Genomic DNA, 17,387 nt, shown 5'->3' with positions numbered 1-17,387 from the left:
CTCAAAACATTGATCAATCCCTTAGTCGGTGACTCGCCAGTTGTCGAACCACTTCATGTACTTGTACTGCTTGTGGTTGCCAGTCATGCCCCAGCAAATGGGGATGAAGTAAATGTAGAGGCCGATAATGACGGTGTAGAGAATGCCGTACACGATGGTCTGGATGGTCTTGTTGCGGTTGCGAGTGAACCAGTCAATAAGGAAGCCAAAGTTGAGAATGGCAAAGTAGAGAGCCGGGTAGTAGTGATGCACATACGTGACACGAGCCATAATAACAAAGGGAAGGTAGTGAAGGAACCAGCCGGCAAGGGGGTACAATGCCGCATAGTGAATGTGGTCAATCTCGTTCTCGCTTAGATCGTTGACACCTCGTTGCCATCGAAGGATGTACCAGACAATGACAAGACCAGCGATTCCAAGAGAAGCGGTGGAACCCCAGTAGATGAGAGGGTTACCGAGAAGGAAGTACTTGACGATATCATCACCCCAACCGCACATACGGAGACCGACGTGAAGGAAAGGCCACTGCCACCACTTGGAAGCGAGGTCATCCTGCTTATCAGGGTCGGGAACCAGAGCGTTGTTGGAAGTCATCATAGCGACGTTCAGGTGGACGAAGTCGTGGAAGAATGGGGACTTGTAAACACCAGCCTCGGCGGGAGGGACTATATAAAGTTAGCATGAGCAAGTCTGCATCGTTTTCTTCAAAACTTACGCTTGTCGTTCCAGTGAGCCTCAACGTTCCAGTGGGTGTAAGTGTCACGGGGGTTGTTCTCCTTGGTGCAAGTAACCTCGATCTGCTTGAAACCCCACTGAGGAAGGTTGACGTTGCCAGCTCGGAGGTAGCAGCCCAGGACCTCGTGCTTGAGACGGAAAGCAGTAGTAAGAGTCCTGATCTTGCTGCGGTCACGAGAAGCAGAATCACGAACAACCTCAACCTTCCAGTGGTCCTTGTCGTCACCAACAGTCAGGTTACCGTAGCTGGAAACTTCCTTGTGGCCTCGGGTGACAGGGGCAGCGATGTCATGAGAGTGCAGGTTGCGGCCAGTCTGAGCGTGGATAAGTCGAATGACGGAGTTGTCACCAATGAAACGCAGATCACCCTCAGGGTTGTAGTCCTCCTCTCGGCGGTTGGGGTAGAAGAACCAGTCGTTGTTGGTGTCCTTGTGGTGGTAGCAAGTAACCTGCTGCTGCTTGGAACCCTCGGGGTAGGTCTGAACGTGAGAGTGAAGAAGACCACCACCGTAGCCCATGTTCTTGATGGTAGCGCGAGAACCAATTGCAATCTCGAGAGGGCTGTCCTTTCCAACCTGGGTACCCTTGAGGTTAGCCTGGAAGAGGGAGCTCATCTGAGCATCGCCAGGGCCGGAGCGGTCGAGAATGGCGAAGTGCAGGGCGAAAGAGAGGAGGTAGATCAGGAAAGGGATGACGATGAGGCCAACAACACGGGTGATGACGTGGGCACCAAGAGTGGTCTATGGGTGGTTAGTCAAGAACAGATGTCAGTCATGATAATACTTACAACAGGCATCTTGGTGTCGCCGAACTTTCGCCAAAGGTCCTCAACGGTGTAAAGACCGACAAGAGCAGTAACGAAAAGACCAACAAGCTTGACACTGCAGACACAGCCAATGCTGAGACCAGTCAGGAACAACCAGAAGAACCACTCAGGCTCGAAGCTGCTGTGTCGCTGGTTGTGAAACTTGGACCAGCAGAAGACGGTGGCAACAGTACCGCATAGCAGCATAGAGTCGAGCAGGATGAAACGGCTGATTGTGGTGTACGAGTTCTCGCAAAGAACCATCAGAGTAACGAGCCACACAGCAGGACGTCGAAGCTTGAGCTCACGCGCAGTGTAGTAAGCAAGGGGAATACAGAAGATACCGAAAGCCGCATTGAAGATACGCATAATGGTGTAGTTGACTTCCTCGGGGTACTTTTCGCCAGACTTGAATTCAAATGTTCCATTGTAGCCAGCCAGGACTCCAGAGAGACCGACGAGCATCTTGCCGAGAGGGGGGTGGACATCGAAGTAGTATTCATGCTTGATATAGTAGGAACCGAACTTGCCGAAGCTATCGAGGTGTTAGAGAAGGTTTACGGGACGGTGAAAGTCAATTCGACATACTGAGCTTCATCCCAAGTAACGATATTGCTGATACCAATCTTGTAAAGTCGAGTGAAGATAGCCAGGAGAGTGAAGATCAGCGGGGCAATGACAACCTCCCACTGGTCGAGTGTTTGGAGCAATGAGGACTCCTGAGATGCGGTCAGTATTGTTCAATGGCACTTCCTCTATACACAGGCGCAGTACCTTCTTGACAAGCTTCTTGTTGTCCTCAGGCTGAGGAGTCGGGACTTGCAGGTTAGCTTGTCCAGCGACAGGACGCTGTCTCAGACCATCGCCCAGGTCAGCGCCTGAGGCGACGGCAGCCTTGTCGGCAGCCATGATTATTCAATCGTATAGATACCGGGTCGGGGTAGAAGTCGCGATGTTTGCAGAATGGATGTTTGATGGGGGCCAAAGGGGGTTGATGCTGGCGAAGTAAGCTCGACAGGAGGGAGAAGGGAAAAAAAGATTGGACGAGCTGTCGAGACTCAAGGGAACCTGGAAGGGAGGAACACCAGCTTCAGCGAAGGAGCCGTTTCTAAAACCCTGTGATCATAGAAGAGAAACACAGGTCGTAAGGGGAAAAAAAGGAAGAAGAAGAATCAGGAGAGGGAAAACGATAGAGAAAAAAAAGAACTGGAGATGCCCGAGTCCAGAGAAACGAAACTGAACCGGTTCGGCTTGTGGTGGTTCTAAGAATATTACACGACAGTGAATCTCTTCTGTCCCCTGAAATGCCACATATGCTCTACGGGCGAGTCGTCACCCACGCTAAACAGCTGCTCCCGTACGGCTCCCCTTGGCGTGAGCTCCCGACCAGTCGATACTACCCCCACCTCAGCCTAGTCCAGCCTTCCAGCTCCCATGTCCGTTTTCGATAGCGCGTTGCACTGAATGTTTTAGGGGCAATCAGCTGCAGGGATCCAGGGATGAAATTCAAAAAAGTGGCGCCGTTCTCTGTGAGACTCTTTGAGGTAGCAACATGTACTCGCTAGTGAGCAAAAACGACAAGAAACACTCGAGGTCGCGTGGCCCAATGGCAAGGCGTCTGACTACGAATCAGAAGATTCTGGGTTCGATCCCCAGCGTGATCAGTTTCTTTTTGCTGTTTCTCGATCTGAATCTGTTTCTGAAGCTTCTCTGATTGAAGTGTTTGTTTCCACTTGACCTTGAAATCGGTAGATTGAAACAGTCACATTCACTGTCAAGTCAACGATGAACTACCAACATCTAAAAGAGGCTCTTGTCTCCATGTCAGTACGGAGTAGTAAGAACCAATACACTGGGATTTCCACCATTTTGCTCGATCAAATTTTCATTTGTCGAAGGTCACATGCTTCTTCAAATCGTTGATTCTGATTGCAACCTCTTCAGACAGTGAGACATTGATTAGCAGACAGCTGTCTCTTACTAATGACGTCCATCTCTGCGACCTCCCTGCGCAAGCGAAGAGGCAGAGAGACATGCAGAGCCGAAGGCGTTCAAGGACCCACGGATCGTCATGACTGATGAACGTCGAATTACTGGGCAAAAACAGCCTCTTTCTGTTTGTCTTTTGTACTGAATCATGAGACACGAATAAGCTCAGAGTGAATGGCCTTTGAACACTAATTCAGCAATTCAGTTTCAGGGCTATGAACTCTTTTAGTATCGTAGAATATCGAGGGAGGCATCTCAAAGGGTCCAGAAAGGGTCTCCCTGGCCTGACGGCTTCAGCGGAACATGCCCCAATCTCATCTGTGCCTCACTTACACAGATGGCCTAAAACCAAGAGATTGACCGCCGAATTCAATTTGTTCCACCGTATTTTACCGTCTTTGGCACCATTGATCCTGATCCTATGCCTCTGTCGTTCAATTTCCCCACTACATTCCCTATATATCCGAATCCTCGTCTGATCGAGGTTACGACAACATGCGGTTTGATCCGTTCCCGTAATCGGAGCGTTCCTTACCTTGTACTTATGGAACTGACAAAAATGTTAGCTGGGGCTTCAACGGCTGAGAGCGAAACCGTCGATTTTGAATTGGCAAAACGACGGGATTGAATTTGTTGCTAACAGTCAATCTATGATATCCAATGGCAATCACATAAACAGAATAGGCTTGGAGGTCTTCTGTGAACCACAATCCACAGTCACATGCTAAAAAAGGGCCCCTATCTTCTTCCCCTTCTCATCGTTCCAAACGCTGCACTTACTGCATATTCTCCGTTTACCATCCGCTATTCGGAAAACTCCACTGAATGTCACTGGGGAACAAAATCGCCTTATGTCATCCAAGTCCAGTCTAAAGTCAGAAGAACAGAGCTAGAGACGCCGTAGTCTCTGGCTTCTCCAGTCTCTCGTCATTCCGTTGTTCTGAGGCGCCTGGTCCTGTGCCGTTACCGTTTCTCCTCACTGCTACAGTACCATTACTATATTGCAGTTCTCTTCTACCTTGCCAGATCCCCTCTTTCAGCGCCATTCTCTATCATCCTTCTCTCTCCTCCACTGTATCAGTATCGGCGCAAGTACAGTACAGTACAGTACAATACAGTACAGTTCCAAACAACCAGCTTCTCTATCTTATTAGTGCGCCCGTACGGTATCTTGGATCGCCGCTTAGGCCTTTCCCTCTTCCCAACTTACTTTAAGCCTCCACTCCAACCTACCTACCAACTTGATGTCTTCCCTCGTCTCAGAGTTTCTCATCAATCCCGTCTTGCGTCAGGCTCGTCGATTTTCTGAAATCTCGCGATCTACCTTCACTGGCGATGGAGGCGACTCGACCGAACACGCTGACGCAGTGAGCGATTCCGGTCATCCTGATAGTCCTGTCTCTGCGCCTGTATCTGTACCTGTACCTCTGCCAGTACCTGAGCCGTCACCGGTGCCGATCATCGAGTCTCCCCTCACCCGACCCCTCAGCGTCTCGACCCAAGAAACAAGAGTTGAAGAACCCGAACCAGTTCCAATCATGTCCCAAGAAACTCCTCCCCGCGATCATATAGGGATTGCTCTGAGCCCGCTCAGTTCTCGTCGGATTCCGGAAGACGATGGTATGCGCGAACTGCGATCCCGAATCCATTCGATCAACGCCCAAGACATACCCCAAAATGATAAAGCGCGGTTAATCCACGATATTCTGTTGGAGGGATATAAGTCATCCAAGACAGTGCCGCTTGTGAAGAAGATCCTCGAGAGTGGTGAAGGCTTGGATGTACCTCTGTCGCAACCACCGTCGTCGCCAGTATCGAGGCCGTTGAAGTTCTGGCAGAACCAACCGGATGAGGAAATATTCATCTTGAGCGAGGAAGACAAAGCACCGACGTATGTACCTGTGAAGCCTCCAAAACGACATGGAAGTGAGACTCCAGTGGAACCTTTAGAAGTAGTACCAGAAACGGAACAACCTCTTGGATGCCAACACTACGAACGAAACGTCAAGCTCCAGTGCTTCACATGTAAGAAATGGTACACCTGTCGTTTCTGTCACGATGCGAACGAGGATCACAACCTCATCCGTACAGAGACCAGGAACATGCTTTGCATGCTCTGTGCAACACCACAGAAGGCCTCGGACATGTGCATCAACTGCGGCGAGTTGTCGGCATACTATTATTGCGATATTTGTCACTTATGGGAGAACCGCCAGAGTAAACCCATTTACCACTGTAACGACTGCGGTATTTGTCGTCGAGGCATGGGCCTCGGCAGGGACTTTTTTCACTGCAAGGTGAGAATAGTCATGCCTCTATGATAATGATTGCTAACTAGATGTAGACCTGTCGGGCATGCATCTCAACCTCGATTGAGGGCTCTCACAAGTGTATCGAGAGGTCAACAGATTGCGACTGTCCCATCTGTGGCGAGTACCTCTTCACTTCACCACGGCCTGTGGTCTTCATGGCTTGCGGTCATAGTATTCATAAGAAGTGCTACGAACAGCATATGAAAGTGTCATACAAATGCCCGATCTGCAACAAGAGTCTTACGAATATGGAGAGCCAGTTCCGAAATCTGGATGTTGCCATCCAGACTCAACCCATGCCACCGGAGTTCCGGGATACCACTGCCGTTATTCTGTGCAACGATTGCTCCGGAAAAAGTACTGTTCGATATCACTGGTTGGGTCTGAAATGCTCCATATGCCGGTCATATAATACGGTAGAACTGAATATTGTGGGAGGTGACCGTGCAGGATCTCTGCCGTCTGCTGAAATGCAACCGATTGTGGAAACTGGACGGGATGCTTCTGGATCTGTGAGTGGGAACCGAGCACCTATCACACTGGGAAACAGGCGCAGACATTCGTCCCACGGTGTTGAGGCTCAATACCGCGCTCCAGATCGGGTTGCACGATCAGTGTCCCCTGGCAATATGGGGTTCGACTCGATCATGGCACACCTGCCACCAGATGAAGAGTCGGAGGACGATATCCTTGGAATTTGGAGAATTCGAAACCGTGGCAACAATGCATCTGAGAATGACGAAGATTCGGAGCTGGATGATCTTAGCGATACACTCTCAGACGCCGAAGAGGAGGACGACGATGATGACGAAGAAGACGAAAACGAAATTGTTCTTATTGGGCATCGATGAGCAATCACAAAATAGCATGATATAAGATCAAAAGGGTTGTCTAGGTTGTTTTACTGCAAGGCGTTTGGGGGGCTGCATTAACTTGGTGGGGAGAATACCAGTTGGAGGCTACCGACTGCCTATATGTGTACGAAGGGATGTGACTAGGTTGGTGGTTTGCATCTTGGGCGCCTATTATTCTGCGCTGGTTTTGGTTATTGGAATAAGATTCGACGGACACAAAGTAAGGTAGCATGATTGTTTGAATATGTACCTAGGGCATGAGTACAACAAAATCTCTATTCTGGCAGAGTCTTTTGCGTCGGTTAAGTGAAAGCATTTCCCTATGAACGCCTACCGAGACAATATTTCCATAATTCCAAATTCAATCCGTGTCAAATCTCTGTACAGAGTTCATTCCGCTCACTCAACGTCGCCTTGCCGTGGCTGCAGGTTGCTGGGCCTCTTGTCTGAGTTCCTTGATAACTTGCTGCACGAAAACACATATTAGACACTCTTTCAAATCGGAAACACAAAAGTTCAATTAAATACCGCTAAAGCCTCTGGGTTCACTCCGCGCTCAATCATCGAGATGCAGATTGATAGAGTTCGGCGATCAAGGTGACAGTTCTGCGATCTCAAGTCAGCGGTCGGGTCTTCAGTCGTGTTGGTTTATGGATGAGCTATCGTACTAGGATAGTTGAGATCTCATGGAGAATATCTACGGCTTGTTGCGCAGCGGCGTGCTTATCTGGTTCAGGCATGATGATGGTTGGTGGGTTTTTGATATGGTGTATGAAGAGAGGGAAGTGAAGGGTGGAGGTTGATTGATCATGGCGGGGAGACGCGGGTCGCGGTTCGGTTTGGGCTGATGCAAATCATGACACACAATAAAGAGCAAAATGTTGTAAAAACGACGTGGTTACCGGTGCTTTTAGAAGGAGGTTTCGACATGATAATCTTCTTGAATTTTTTGTTTTCAACCGATCGTGTTGGTAGATTTAATTGCTACTTATCTAGGAGGCCACTTGAACAGACAGCCCCAAGATCTCTGAGATAAATTCAAAGGTGATTTTAAACAAAACAATCAACCAAGGTATAATTATCGTTCTTAAAAACAGCATTATCGCACATAAGCGGTCGTCGCAGCATAATACATAAATCGGTTCGTTAGGTCTTCATAGCCTCCACAAACAGCTCTCTCATTCCCTTCAGCAGAACAACCAATTCCCTCGACTCATTCAGCTTGTCCAGCACCCTCTCAACCTTCTCCCGCTCAATCTTGGGTCTGCAGTGCTTCACATCGTAATCGCGCGAGCTTGTAACAAGTTCAAACCAAGCCTCACGTTCCCAGTCCTTCTCATCAATATGCGTGTACACAAACTTGAGACGATCGTCATGGCCAGCGCCTTCAATCTTGAGGCATAGGTTGGTGATCCAAAAGTCCAACTCGGGGACGTTGAAACGAGACTGTGCTTGTTGCTGTTGAGCGTATTCGCGCTGCGCGGCAAGTCGGGCTTCGATCTCGGCTTGTGTTTGTGCGATTTCAGCCTTGAGACTGTTGCGGGTTGCGAGGTGGTTATCGCGCTGGGCAGCGAGGGAGTTAATAGCGCTCTCCATCTCGCGCGTTTCCGCCTCTTCCTTCTCGATTGTTTGTTGGTGCGTCGAGGTCTTGACTTGAATGATCTCGATGTCTCGCTTCTTCATACGTTGATCCTCTGATGAAGTGGTTAGTAGATACCTTATGCGCCGGCGGTTTAGAGCATACCTTGTAGCTCAGCGACGTTCATGCGAAACTGGTTGCGCTCTTCGAGGACGCGCTTACGGCCCTCTTCAATGAACGCATCAAATCGAGCTGTGAACTTTGCCATGCGATCGCGCAAGTCATCGAAGCCAAAGTTGATGTTGGGCAGCTGGTTTGCGACAGAGGGGCCGACTGGGGCCATGCTCTGTCGCATGCTGGCAGATAGGGAGGACTGAAAGTCGGTAGCCATTGCGTATGACTTAGAGTCGTGAGGTTGCTTGGCTGGTATTGTTTTCGACTTCAAATTCTTGTTCCGTAGAGTAAATGGGCTTGATCATGAAGACACAAATTGGGCCTTGTTCATGTATGTGTGTATGTATTTACACCGCGAAATTGCGTTGCTCGGTCGACTATTAAATGTGGCGCACCTCGCTTGCACCGCCACGTGGGGCCGTCGAAAGCTTCACTTCTCATCGCATGCGCTGAGCGTCTCTTACTTCAACGTCTACTAATACTCACCGATACTTCTCTTCGATAGATATATTTCTACCTGCCTAGCCAAACTCTTCATCGCATGACCTCATATGACATAGGATGCCTTTTTAGTGCTTCAAATACCATTGACTCCCGCTCGAGACTCTCTTGCGACTGTACTAGCCCATCTCGCGATGAAGAAAGGAAAATCGGCCAAACTTTCAGCACATTGGAAATCAAGACTTGGGCCAAATGGCTGAGACCAGGCGACTTACGGACCTGATCCACGGTCACGTAGGAAGTCTTACTTATATACCACCTGAGAATGCGACAGCGCAACCTGGGACTTTTCACTCCAGTCGCGTAACTGCTGAAGGTGAGTTTCTACACAATCCCTTGCGCGCATCGCAATATTGACAAAGATGTCTAGCGCCACACTTCAAGGTTGTTGGATCTTCAGCGGAGTTGTACCCGCCTTCAAAAACTCCTTCTCCAGAGATCTCGTCCAACCTGTGGCAGGAAAGAAGAGTTCAAAAGCGATGGCTTCTTCAGGCTCACCCCGAAGCCTTCATGGGTAACTCAGCGCTATCCGAGCTTCTGCAGGAGAACATGAATCGCTACTCAAAGGTCGAGGGAGAAGTTAGCGATCAACCGTTACTTGCTATCGGCCAAATGACGAATGTGTCGGATCATTCGAGACTCACTGGATCACCCATGCTTGCGGCTGCTACGGGAGAGTCAGGAGAGCTGCTTAGACTGGCTCGGATCGATCAATCGAAATGGAAATGGGGAAATGACAAGCGCACGACTCTTCAGCCTTCTGTGATAGACCCCGATGATCCCGAGGAAGAGGCCATTTGGGCCAGCGATGGTCTGCCAATCTCCCAAGTCAAATTCGCAACCAGTCTCACACGATATGATTCCATTCGCTGGCTCATCGTTCAAAAGCAAACTTCGACCACCATTCTCCATCCAGAGTATCACAAGGTTCCAGTGGCTCAATCGTCTGCTTCCGATTCCGACATTCATCAACCACGGCTGTCGCGAATCGATCCTAACCCGATCCTGACCGTCTCCCATAAGTCGACTGGCGGTAACGCGCAGGTAGATGTCGCATTCAATCCAAATTCTAAGGGCCTTCCCCCACAGATCGCCATCATTGACGAATGCGGATATTGGTCCATATGGGACATCTTAGGGGGAAACAAGCTGAAAACACGACTTCTACCTTACTCGTGCGGACATATCTCGGATGGATTATTGAATGAATTGCCCTCTATGACAGAGCATCCCGCTGAAAAGCACGGGGTTCTATTTGTCGGCACAGCCAAAGTGGACAGTTTCTGGGAGGGTCGTTCACAAAGTGCTGGTGACTCTAAAGGATACGCACAACGATTCAGTCATCTACTGATCTGGAACAGGGAGAAGTACGAGGTCATCGATCTTGTGTCGCACATAGCTCTGCCTCGACTCTCGTTGTTGGCGCGTCCAAAGTCCAAGCCTGATGCAATTCTTGACATCAGAGTCAGCCCAGCCAACCAGAATCACATATTCGTCTTAACTATGCGCACCATTTACTGGATTGACTTATTTGCGAAAAGCACGCTGGAGGAGGAGGTAGGACCAAACCCGACTATTCTGATATCCAGCCCTCGTTTGTTGGACAGAGAAGGATTGCGAATGACAACATGCCTTACTTCAGAAGGTGGACAAGAGACTGCTATGGTGTTCGTCTTTTCTCCGACTCATAGACAACTTCAAACCTACTGGTTCGGACAGTCAAAGTCAAGCGGCCTTCCTTATTGGCATCGTGACACGCTTACTCTTCCTCAAAATGCTGGATCGGCCAGTGTTGATATTCAATCACTCGAAATCCATCCGGTCAAGCTCACGCGGGATGGGGACGCCTCGTCTGGCTTTGGGGCCGATTATTACCGTGCAGGAGTTCAATTCTACCAAGGCAGCATCCTGAGCAAGAATTTGGGTGTGCAATACTGCATCTGTGTCTCAGTCAAAGATCGCAATATGCAGATTACGTTACCTAGTGGGCGGGTTGGTCGTAACAAGTCAGACGAAGCACAGCGCTGGAAAAAGAAACGAAAACAGTTCATTAGACATATGGGAAGCACGTTTGTGCTTCCCGAAGGCATGGCTGATGATAACATCAAACATGTGGTAAAACATAACAATCGATCCAAGGACCTCGACAAGATAAAGAGCAGAGCATCTGCGGTCTTGGGCCCTGTAAGCTTGAACCTGGATGGCTTGTGCCGTTCTCTTCAGAAGACGTTGCTGGCTATTTCAGACAGCCTTCATGATATACCGCCCGCTTTACTTTCAGCTATTCAAGAGAATATCACTGAGGGGGTGGCTGAAGGGAGACTGCCCCTAAAGACTTGGAAAGAAACCGGCAACGAGCTTGGTCCGATAGATTTACGGAATGGTTTTCACGAAACACAACCCGATATGCTCGATTTGTTTGCAGGTTGTGATGGACAAACAGTCGTGACGCAACTCGGAAGACAGACTTCGCAGGAGTGGATTCGAGAACTCGTCAGCTTGTCGCATCTTAACCAAACATACGTTGACCTTTGGCTTGATCCGCTGGAAGGAAGAATACCCCAGCAAGAGGAGGAAATAATAAGGGGATGGATCGCAGACCTAGCTAAGGATATGTTTCTAGCAACAGCCGGAGTCATGGTTCAAGATGTGCCTCTTCTAGGGCCGGCAAGCCAGGAGGAAGATGGACGAGCTCAGCCCACTCAGTCGAGTGTAGTTCGAAACAAGTCATCGCAGTCATCAGAAGGTGGAATTCCTTCATCACCTCTCGTTGCGACACCAAACAGTGCCAATGATGCAGCGATCAGACGATTACAGCTCCTCGCACCATCATTGAGATTGGACAAGATGGAAAATGTCAAACCGTCTAAGGTGCTGTCATACTGGCCTACTGAGCGTGGTATCAGTACAGATGACTACATATCTAGTGTTGCCGTTGCTACTGATAGGAAGTTTGACGACGCAAGGTCACGACTGCAAAGGATCGAAAACAAGCGCAAGGCCCAGAACGACAAGTACAAACTTCCACCGTTTATGAGAGAGGGCAGAGACCCCAAGGCCATCAGGACTTCGGTGCGAACTACAGCGGGCAACCCCATGTCTTCGCCGATGCGTCCTCGGAGAGAAGAGCCCGTGGCACTGCCGCCGATATCTGTTGCTCCCACGCCTCAAACCATGTCGAGCCAGCAAGGCATACCTTCGTCTTCACAAAGCCAAGGGCTCTTTGGGCCATCGTTTGCTATGAGCCAGCCTGTATCGGGCATCTTCGGGGATAGGAAGAAGGCGAAGAAGAATAAGAGGAAGGGTGGGTTTAGATGAAGCAAGCGAAGCAAATTACAGGAGTATTGGCTATACATTCAGGGTTATTGATGATATAAATGGCATATATAATTGCTATTATTTAATTGGTAGTCAGGAAATCATGAAGATTGGTTTTTTTTCAACTGCTGTTTGGGTTGTGTGACCTTGAGTCTGTTATTAATGTTCATGATGTCCAGTCCTGGACGCTTATGTAAGGGGCCTAGTGCTAAAACGTCATCCTCAATGGTTCACTTGACTTACAACCAACATCAACTCAACCATCACCACGAGCTTGACTCAAATTTCACAAAGACAACTGCCCTTACAATAAATTACATATTGCAGGACTATTCAGATCAATCTGACATCATGTCTCACTGCCATGATGAACATTTTGGCCATGGCCACGACCACGACCACGACCATGAGCATGAGCATGAGCATGATCACTCCGACGACATCACACCAGCAGTACAGTTCTCACTCTACAGTCAAATCAACGTTGATCACATTGTCACTCTGAATGAGGCCCAGCGAGATGCTGGTCAGAAAATCGTCAAGAAGACGTGGCAAGAGAGGCTCAGCGCTGAGCCTGAGCTTGAGAGTGATGTTGATGAGCAGCTTCTCATGACAGTACCGTAAGTGAAACCCCATCTTATACACAAGTATTGTGCTAAACTATATCAGATTCACGGCCCAAATCAAGCTTCACTCCATCCTCATCCGCACATCCCCCTCAGCCTCAGCCCCCAAAACCCTCCATCTCTTCATTAACCGGGACGATCTCGACTTTGCAGCCGCCGAGGAATCAGACCCTATTCAAACCCTCGAGCTCTCCCAGACAAGTGATCTGCAAGAGATTCCCGTGAAGAGAGCCCTGTTTGGAAAGGTGCAGCGGCTGGTGCTCTTCTTTGCGGACAACTTTGGCGATGGTGATGAGGATGTGACCCGTATCTCGTACATCGGTTTCAAGGGTGAATGGACTCAGCTTGGCCGAGCGCCTGCGAATATCATCTACGAGGCTGCTGCGAAACCGGGAGATCATAAACTCAAGGGCGCGAGTGTGAATCAGATGGGGAGTGGTATTGGAGGAAGGGGTCCTGGGATTTAGAGAGGATAAAGGTCAAAAGTCTCATAAAGTATAGACTACAGAATCAATTCTGACCGCTTCGTTGAATCGCTAGAACCTTGAAAGAAAGAAAAAATGCCCCTCCACCCCTGAACTGTATGGGACCAGAGTATCACCAGACTGGAACAATAAATGGGCAGCTCTGGAGGTAATGCTCAGCGATGAGCGGTAAGATCTCAAGAACTTTTGGCATAAGCATCTAAACATTGAGAGATGAATCATTAGTATTAAATAATAATGAACATCCAGGGAAAACTTACTGTTATTACTTGATATAATCCAAACACGTATAAGCACTATTTAACTTTGGGATCTACCCGCTCGAGGAACTTTAGGAACCAATGTCGTTGGCTCTCTTTCAAAATTCGCTGGGATTCTTCAAACACCTGCTGATCACCTAAAAACAGTTAGATATCTAAAACCTTGGTAATAGTATGGTATTTTGATGACTTACGATGTCGCTCGAGTTCTGAGAGTGCTGATAGTACTTTGCTTTTGAGTTCGCTTTGTGACTTGGAGATCTCATTCTGTTTATTGTAAATCATTTCAAGAGTTACTTCTGGAGTTTTAATAGAATTGTCGATAGAAGCGCTCTGGGAATGAATTTGGAGAATCATAATTGGTGTCGGCCATCTTGGTTTTAGCATGGGAAGAGAGCGCGTCGATCGCATTAATCGTGACATGTTTTGTCTCTGATGTGTATTGTTTTGTTGTACTATTAAATGAATGGAGAGAATGTTGATGTAAAGAAGAGAAGTAGTGGGGGGGAGGTGGGAGGTGGGAGAAATGGTAGATAAGGGAAACAATGCTAGCCGGGAATTCTCCGGGCGCTGCAAAAGCTCTCCAGTATCTCAACCCGTCCAAAATAATCTTCACCACTATCAACCGATCCGACCCATCGCCCTCAATATCCCACCCACGGCGGCCCAATTGCTCTTCTCGACAGCGTCACCGCCGCCGCCGACACGCCGCCTTCAAAAAATGCCTCCCCGTCTGCCAATTCGCCTGGCCCTCCCACGGCCCTGCGCCGTCGCCGCCCGGCCTCTCCTCCTCCCGCTCACAGCTACCCGCGGTGTCAAGTATGGATGGACCACGGCTCCTCCTCGCAGCAAGCACAAGCGATTCAACCAGCCTTCTTCCGGTCTTCCTGCGCTCACGAGTGGTCCTGCTGCTGCGCTGAAGCGTCGGGAGAATACTACGCCTCTGCGCTCGGGTGTCCTTGCTACCAAGAAGGGCATGACTAGTGTGTTTGTTGGAAAGACCCGTGTGCCTTGTACTGTGCTGCAGCTCGATCAGGTTCAGGTCGTCGCCAACAAGACCAGGCAGAAGAACGGTTACTGGGCTGTGCAGATTGGTGCGGGCTCGCGTGATGGTCGAAACGTCACGAGCCCATTGCTGGGTTACTACGAGGCCAAGGGCATCGCACCCAAGGCTGAGCTCGCCGAGTTCAAGGTCCGAAACGAGTCTGGTCTTCTTCCTGTTGGTGTTCAAATTCTTCCCGACTGGTTCAAGAAGGGCCAGTACGTCGATGTCAAGGGCCGATCGCGGGGTATGGGTTTTGCTGGTGGTATGAAGCGCCACGGCTTCTCCGGTCAGGAAGCTTCGCACGGTAACTCCAAGAACCATCGAACAATTGGTACAACGGGTCCTTCTCAGGGCAGCGGTAGTCGTGTCATGCCTGGCAAGAAGATGCCTGGTCGTATGGGTAACGAATTCGTCACAGTGCAGAACCTCAAGGTCATGATGGTGGATAACGACTTGGGTATTGTGCTAGTCGGTGGACCTATTGCCGGTCCCAAGGGTCGTGTTGTTCGTCTTCAAGACGCCAAGAAGCGAAAGGCTCCTCCTCAACCTCATCGTGAGGCTGCTTTGGCTACTCTACTGGAGCGCAACCCCGATCATGAGGTTAAGCTCCAAGAAGCCCGGGAGAGGCATCTTCAGCTGAAGAATGAGAGAGAAACGGCGCAGCTTCAAGATTAATGACTTTTACCGTGGATTGTAAGAGGGACTTTGTACTACGTATGATAAATGGGAGAGATCATAAGCGGGCTTTTTGTATTATACACACACACCATCTACTGTACAGATTCGACTACAACCGGAGTACCCAGGGTTATCAAATTCATTTTAACAACAATTCTCGCCTCCCATGTTCCCTTTGAGTGACCCATCATGCCTCACTTGTATTCGACCTGCTTTCGAAATCCTCTTGTAGGAGCATCGTCCTCCACAGCAGGAAGATCCTCACCACCTCCAATAAGCGCCTTGAAAGGATCGCCATTATCCAAGAGGTCCAATCTCGTCCCATCGCTCATGGTAAGACTCCACTCTGTAGTTGAGAAGAATCCCTTGCTGGTAGGTCTGTTGCTAGCAAAGCGCATAACACCCTCGCCCTTTGTGCCTCGTACCGAGAACCAGATATCGATACGGCCGTGAAGCTGGTTCATCTCGCCGTGGATCCAGGGGATTTGGTGCTTGAAGTAGATCTCGTCACCTAGAAGATCGCGAGCCTCTTGGTTGGTTCGTAGAGCGTAGAGTGTCGAGGAGACGACGGGTGAGGACATCTTTTGGTAGTTGAAGATGGCTACTGATGAAGCGGCCACGATGAGGAGGAAGATGGGAAAAGTACGGCGCCAGCGGAATGTGACATCAGCTACATCTACACAATCACCAATTTCAGTCTGATTCAATGGCTTATTGAGTCTCAATTGTCCGTACCTGGAAGCTCTCGGTCCGCCCTCCTCGACATCATGGGCCCATCTCCAGGCTTCGGCGCGGGAGTCATCCATCTTCTCTGTGCTGGTCTCAATGTGACAGTTCTCGACTTGAGAACGGCCGCCAAGCGTCGTCGGATGATCCTAGGTAGCGCTAGTTGTTGCGACATGGTGATTTTGCGCTCAATTTCTGGTGATCAACTGAATGGGAGTTGATCAGCTGAGGCTCAATTCAATTGCTCGATATCGGCGAAATTTTGCTGCCGGACGCCGATCCGATGTTGCTTGCTCGAGGTGGGGCAAGGGCCGGTGTGGCGTCATAAGGCTGAGCCTCACTTCAACCTTGTGGACAGTTTAACCATGTGACTGACGAAAGACAGGCTCTTACATCAACAACCTGGCCTCAACTGTTCCTTATTCTAATGCTCTATATTTTCTCCTCAGTTCAAGTCTCTCATCGGATCTTAGCGACTTTATTATGCCTGCGTATCAGGGAACGACAGCCCGTTTCAGGCGCACGTTTCACTATCCAGAGGAAGACTCAACAGACTCACAGCCTGAAGCCTTGGATGAACAAGGTATACCATAGCAGTCTTGACAAAGTACCAAAAATATACATCTAACACTACTCTTAGAACAAGAAGACTACATCAATCAGCTCGCAGCGGAAAACGCCGCTCGAGATATTCAGTTTCGCCGGTTCCTCCTCGCCATACCCCTTCTGGCGACCATCCCCTATCTTCCCGCTCTCATCAACCCTCCTACAGCACTTCTCGCTCTTCTAAGCCTAACCTCTCTCTTTTCTACGGCCTATTTGCTTCATCACCAACCACCAGCATCATCAGGAATTCCATTCCTTGATAGATGGGCAAAGCCTCAAACTCCACGACCAACTCGCCCTCCATCATTATCAACAAGGGAGTCTTCCAGTGTGTTTGACGATGATGATGAGGGCGAGGTAGACGATGTGCCGTATGTTCCTCGTGGGAGGCCACGACAACGCAGGACTTCGTTCAGTTACATCGAAAGAAGGTCGCCGCTTGAAACTTATCTGCCCTATCTAAATTTGGGCCTCGGCCTAGTTTTGATTTTGATGGCCTGGGCAATAGGCAGAACAAAAAGCGAAGCCGTGTGGCCCGGAATGGGATACCTGCCCTTGGTCGTCTATGGTATTATTCTGGTGTCAAAGATGGTCATGGGCAGTGTTGACCCAGAGAAGGAGTTGTCGTCACTCAAGTATGACTACAAAGGTGCCTAATCATAATAATCAGGCATTTAGTTAAGTTGGTAAAACA

General features: G+C 49.3%; 9 protein-coding genes; 5 read left to right on the top strand and 4 right to left on the bottom strand.

The window, feature by feature from the left end:
* Positions 1–21: 21 nt before the first annotated feature.
* Positions 22–2,449, bottom strand: FFUJ_01746 (probable dolichyl-phosphate-mannose--protein mannosyltransferase; the record flags this gene model as incomplete). XM_023575284.1 has 5 exons in its annotated part: positions 22–665; positions 716–1,475; positions 1,523–2,075; positions 2,129–2,259; positions 2,315–2,449. 5 exons carry the CDS (start codon positions 2,447–2,449, stop codon positions 22–24), a joined length of 2,223 nt encoding a protein of 740 aa, XP_023423848.1.
* Positions 2,450–4,773: 2,324 nt separating this feature from the next.
* FFUJ_01747 (related to Zn-finger protein) lies at positions 4,774–6,692 on the top strand (the record flags this gene model as incomplete). XM_023575273.1 has 2 exons in its annotated part: positions 4,774–5,826; positions 5,874–6,692. The coding sequence occupies 2 exons, from the start codon at positions 4,774–4,776 to the stop codon at positions 6,690–6,692; spliced, it is 1,872 nt and encodes a 623-aa protein (XP_023423847.1).
* A 406-nt stretch (positions 6,693–7,098) lies between these two features.
* FFUJ_14884 (probable Mitotic-spindle organizing protein 1) lies at positions 7,099–7,435 on the bottom strand (the record flags this gene model as incomplete). XM_023575262.1 has 3 exons in its annotated part: positions 7,099–7,161; positions 7,224–7,301; positions 7,364–7,435. 3 exons carry the CDS (start codon positions 7,433–7,435, stop codon positions 7,099–7,101), a joined length of 213 nt encoding a protein of 70 aa, XP_023425444.1.
* A 406-nt stretch (positions 7,436–7,841) lies between these two features.
* On the bottom strand, positions 7,842–8,665 carry FFUJ_01748 (Probable kinetochore protein SPC25; the record flags this gene model as incomplete). XM_023575251.1 has 2 exons in its annotated part: positions 7,842–8,389; positions 8,440–8,665. The coding sequence occupies 2 exons, from the start codon at positions 8,663–8,665 to the stop codon at positions 7,842–7,844; spliced, it is 774 nt and encodes a 257-aa protein (XP_023423846.1).
* Positions 8,666–9,141: 476 nt separating this feature from the next.
* Positions 9,142–12,267, top strand: FFUJ_01749 (uncharacterized protein; the record flags this gene model as incomplete). XM_023575240.1 has 2 exons in its annotated part: positions 9,142–9,265; positions 9,320–12,267. The coding sequence occupies 2 exons, from the start codon at positions 9,142–9,144 to the stop codon at positions 12,265–12,267; spliced, it is 3,072 nt and encodes a 1,023-aa protein (XP_023423845.1).
* A 351-nt stretch (positions 12,268–12,618) lies between these two features.
* On the top strand, positions 12,619–13,360 carry FFUJ_01750 (related to thioredoxin-like protein; the record flags this gene model as incomplete). XM_023575229.1 has 2 exons in its annotated part: positions 12,619–12,887; positions 12,937–13,360. 2 exons carry the CDS (start codon positions 12,619–12,621, stop codon positions 13,358–13,360), a joined length of 693 nt encoding a protein of 230 aa, XP_023423844.1.
* Positions 13,361–14,359: 999 nt separating this feature from the next.
* Positions 14,360–15,358, top strand: FFUJ_01751 (related to ribosomal protein L3 precursor, mitochondrial; the record flags this gene model as incomplete). XM_023575217.1 has 2 exons in its annotated part: positions 14,360–14,593; positions 14,681–15,358. The coding sequence occupies 2 exons, from the start codon at positions 14,360–14,362 to the stop codon at positions 15,356–15,358; spliced, it is 912 nt and encodes a 303-aa protein (XP_023423843.1).
* Positions 15,359–15,555: 197 nt separating this feature from the next.
* FFUJ_01752 (related to FMP35 Found in Mitochondrial Proteome) lies at positions 15,556–16,262 on the bottom strand (the record flags this gene model as incomplete). XM_023575206.1 has 2 exons in its annotated part: positions 15,556–16,037; positions 16,097–16,262. The coding sequence occupies 2 exons, from the start codon at positions 16,260–16,262 to the stop codon at positions 15,556–15,558; spliced, it is 648 nt and encodes a 215-aa protein (XP_023423842.1).
* A 308-nt stretch (positions 16,263–16,570) lies between these two features.
* On the top strand, positions 16,571–17,350 carry FFUJ_01753 (uncharacterized protein; the record flags this gene model as incomplete). XM_023575195.1 has 2 exons in its annotated part: positions 16,571–16,670; positions 16,728–17,350. The coding sequence occupies 2 exons, from the start codon at positions 16,571–16,573 to the stop codon at positions 17,348–17,350; spliced, it is 723 nt and encodes a 240-aa protein (XP_023423841.1).
* Between the last annotated feature and the right edge of the window lie 37 nt (positions 17,351–17,387).

The sequence above is a fragment of the Fusarium fujikuroi genome, chromosome FFUJ_chr01, assembly GCF_900079805.1.
Source record: "Fusarium fujikuroi IMI 58289 draft genome, chromosome FFUJ_chr01".
NCBI lineage: Eukaryota > Fungi > Ascomycota > Sordariomycetes > Hypocreales > Nectriaceae > Fusarium > Fusarium fujikuroi.
This window is presented reverse-complemented; position numbering and strand designations above follow the sequence as displayed.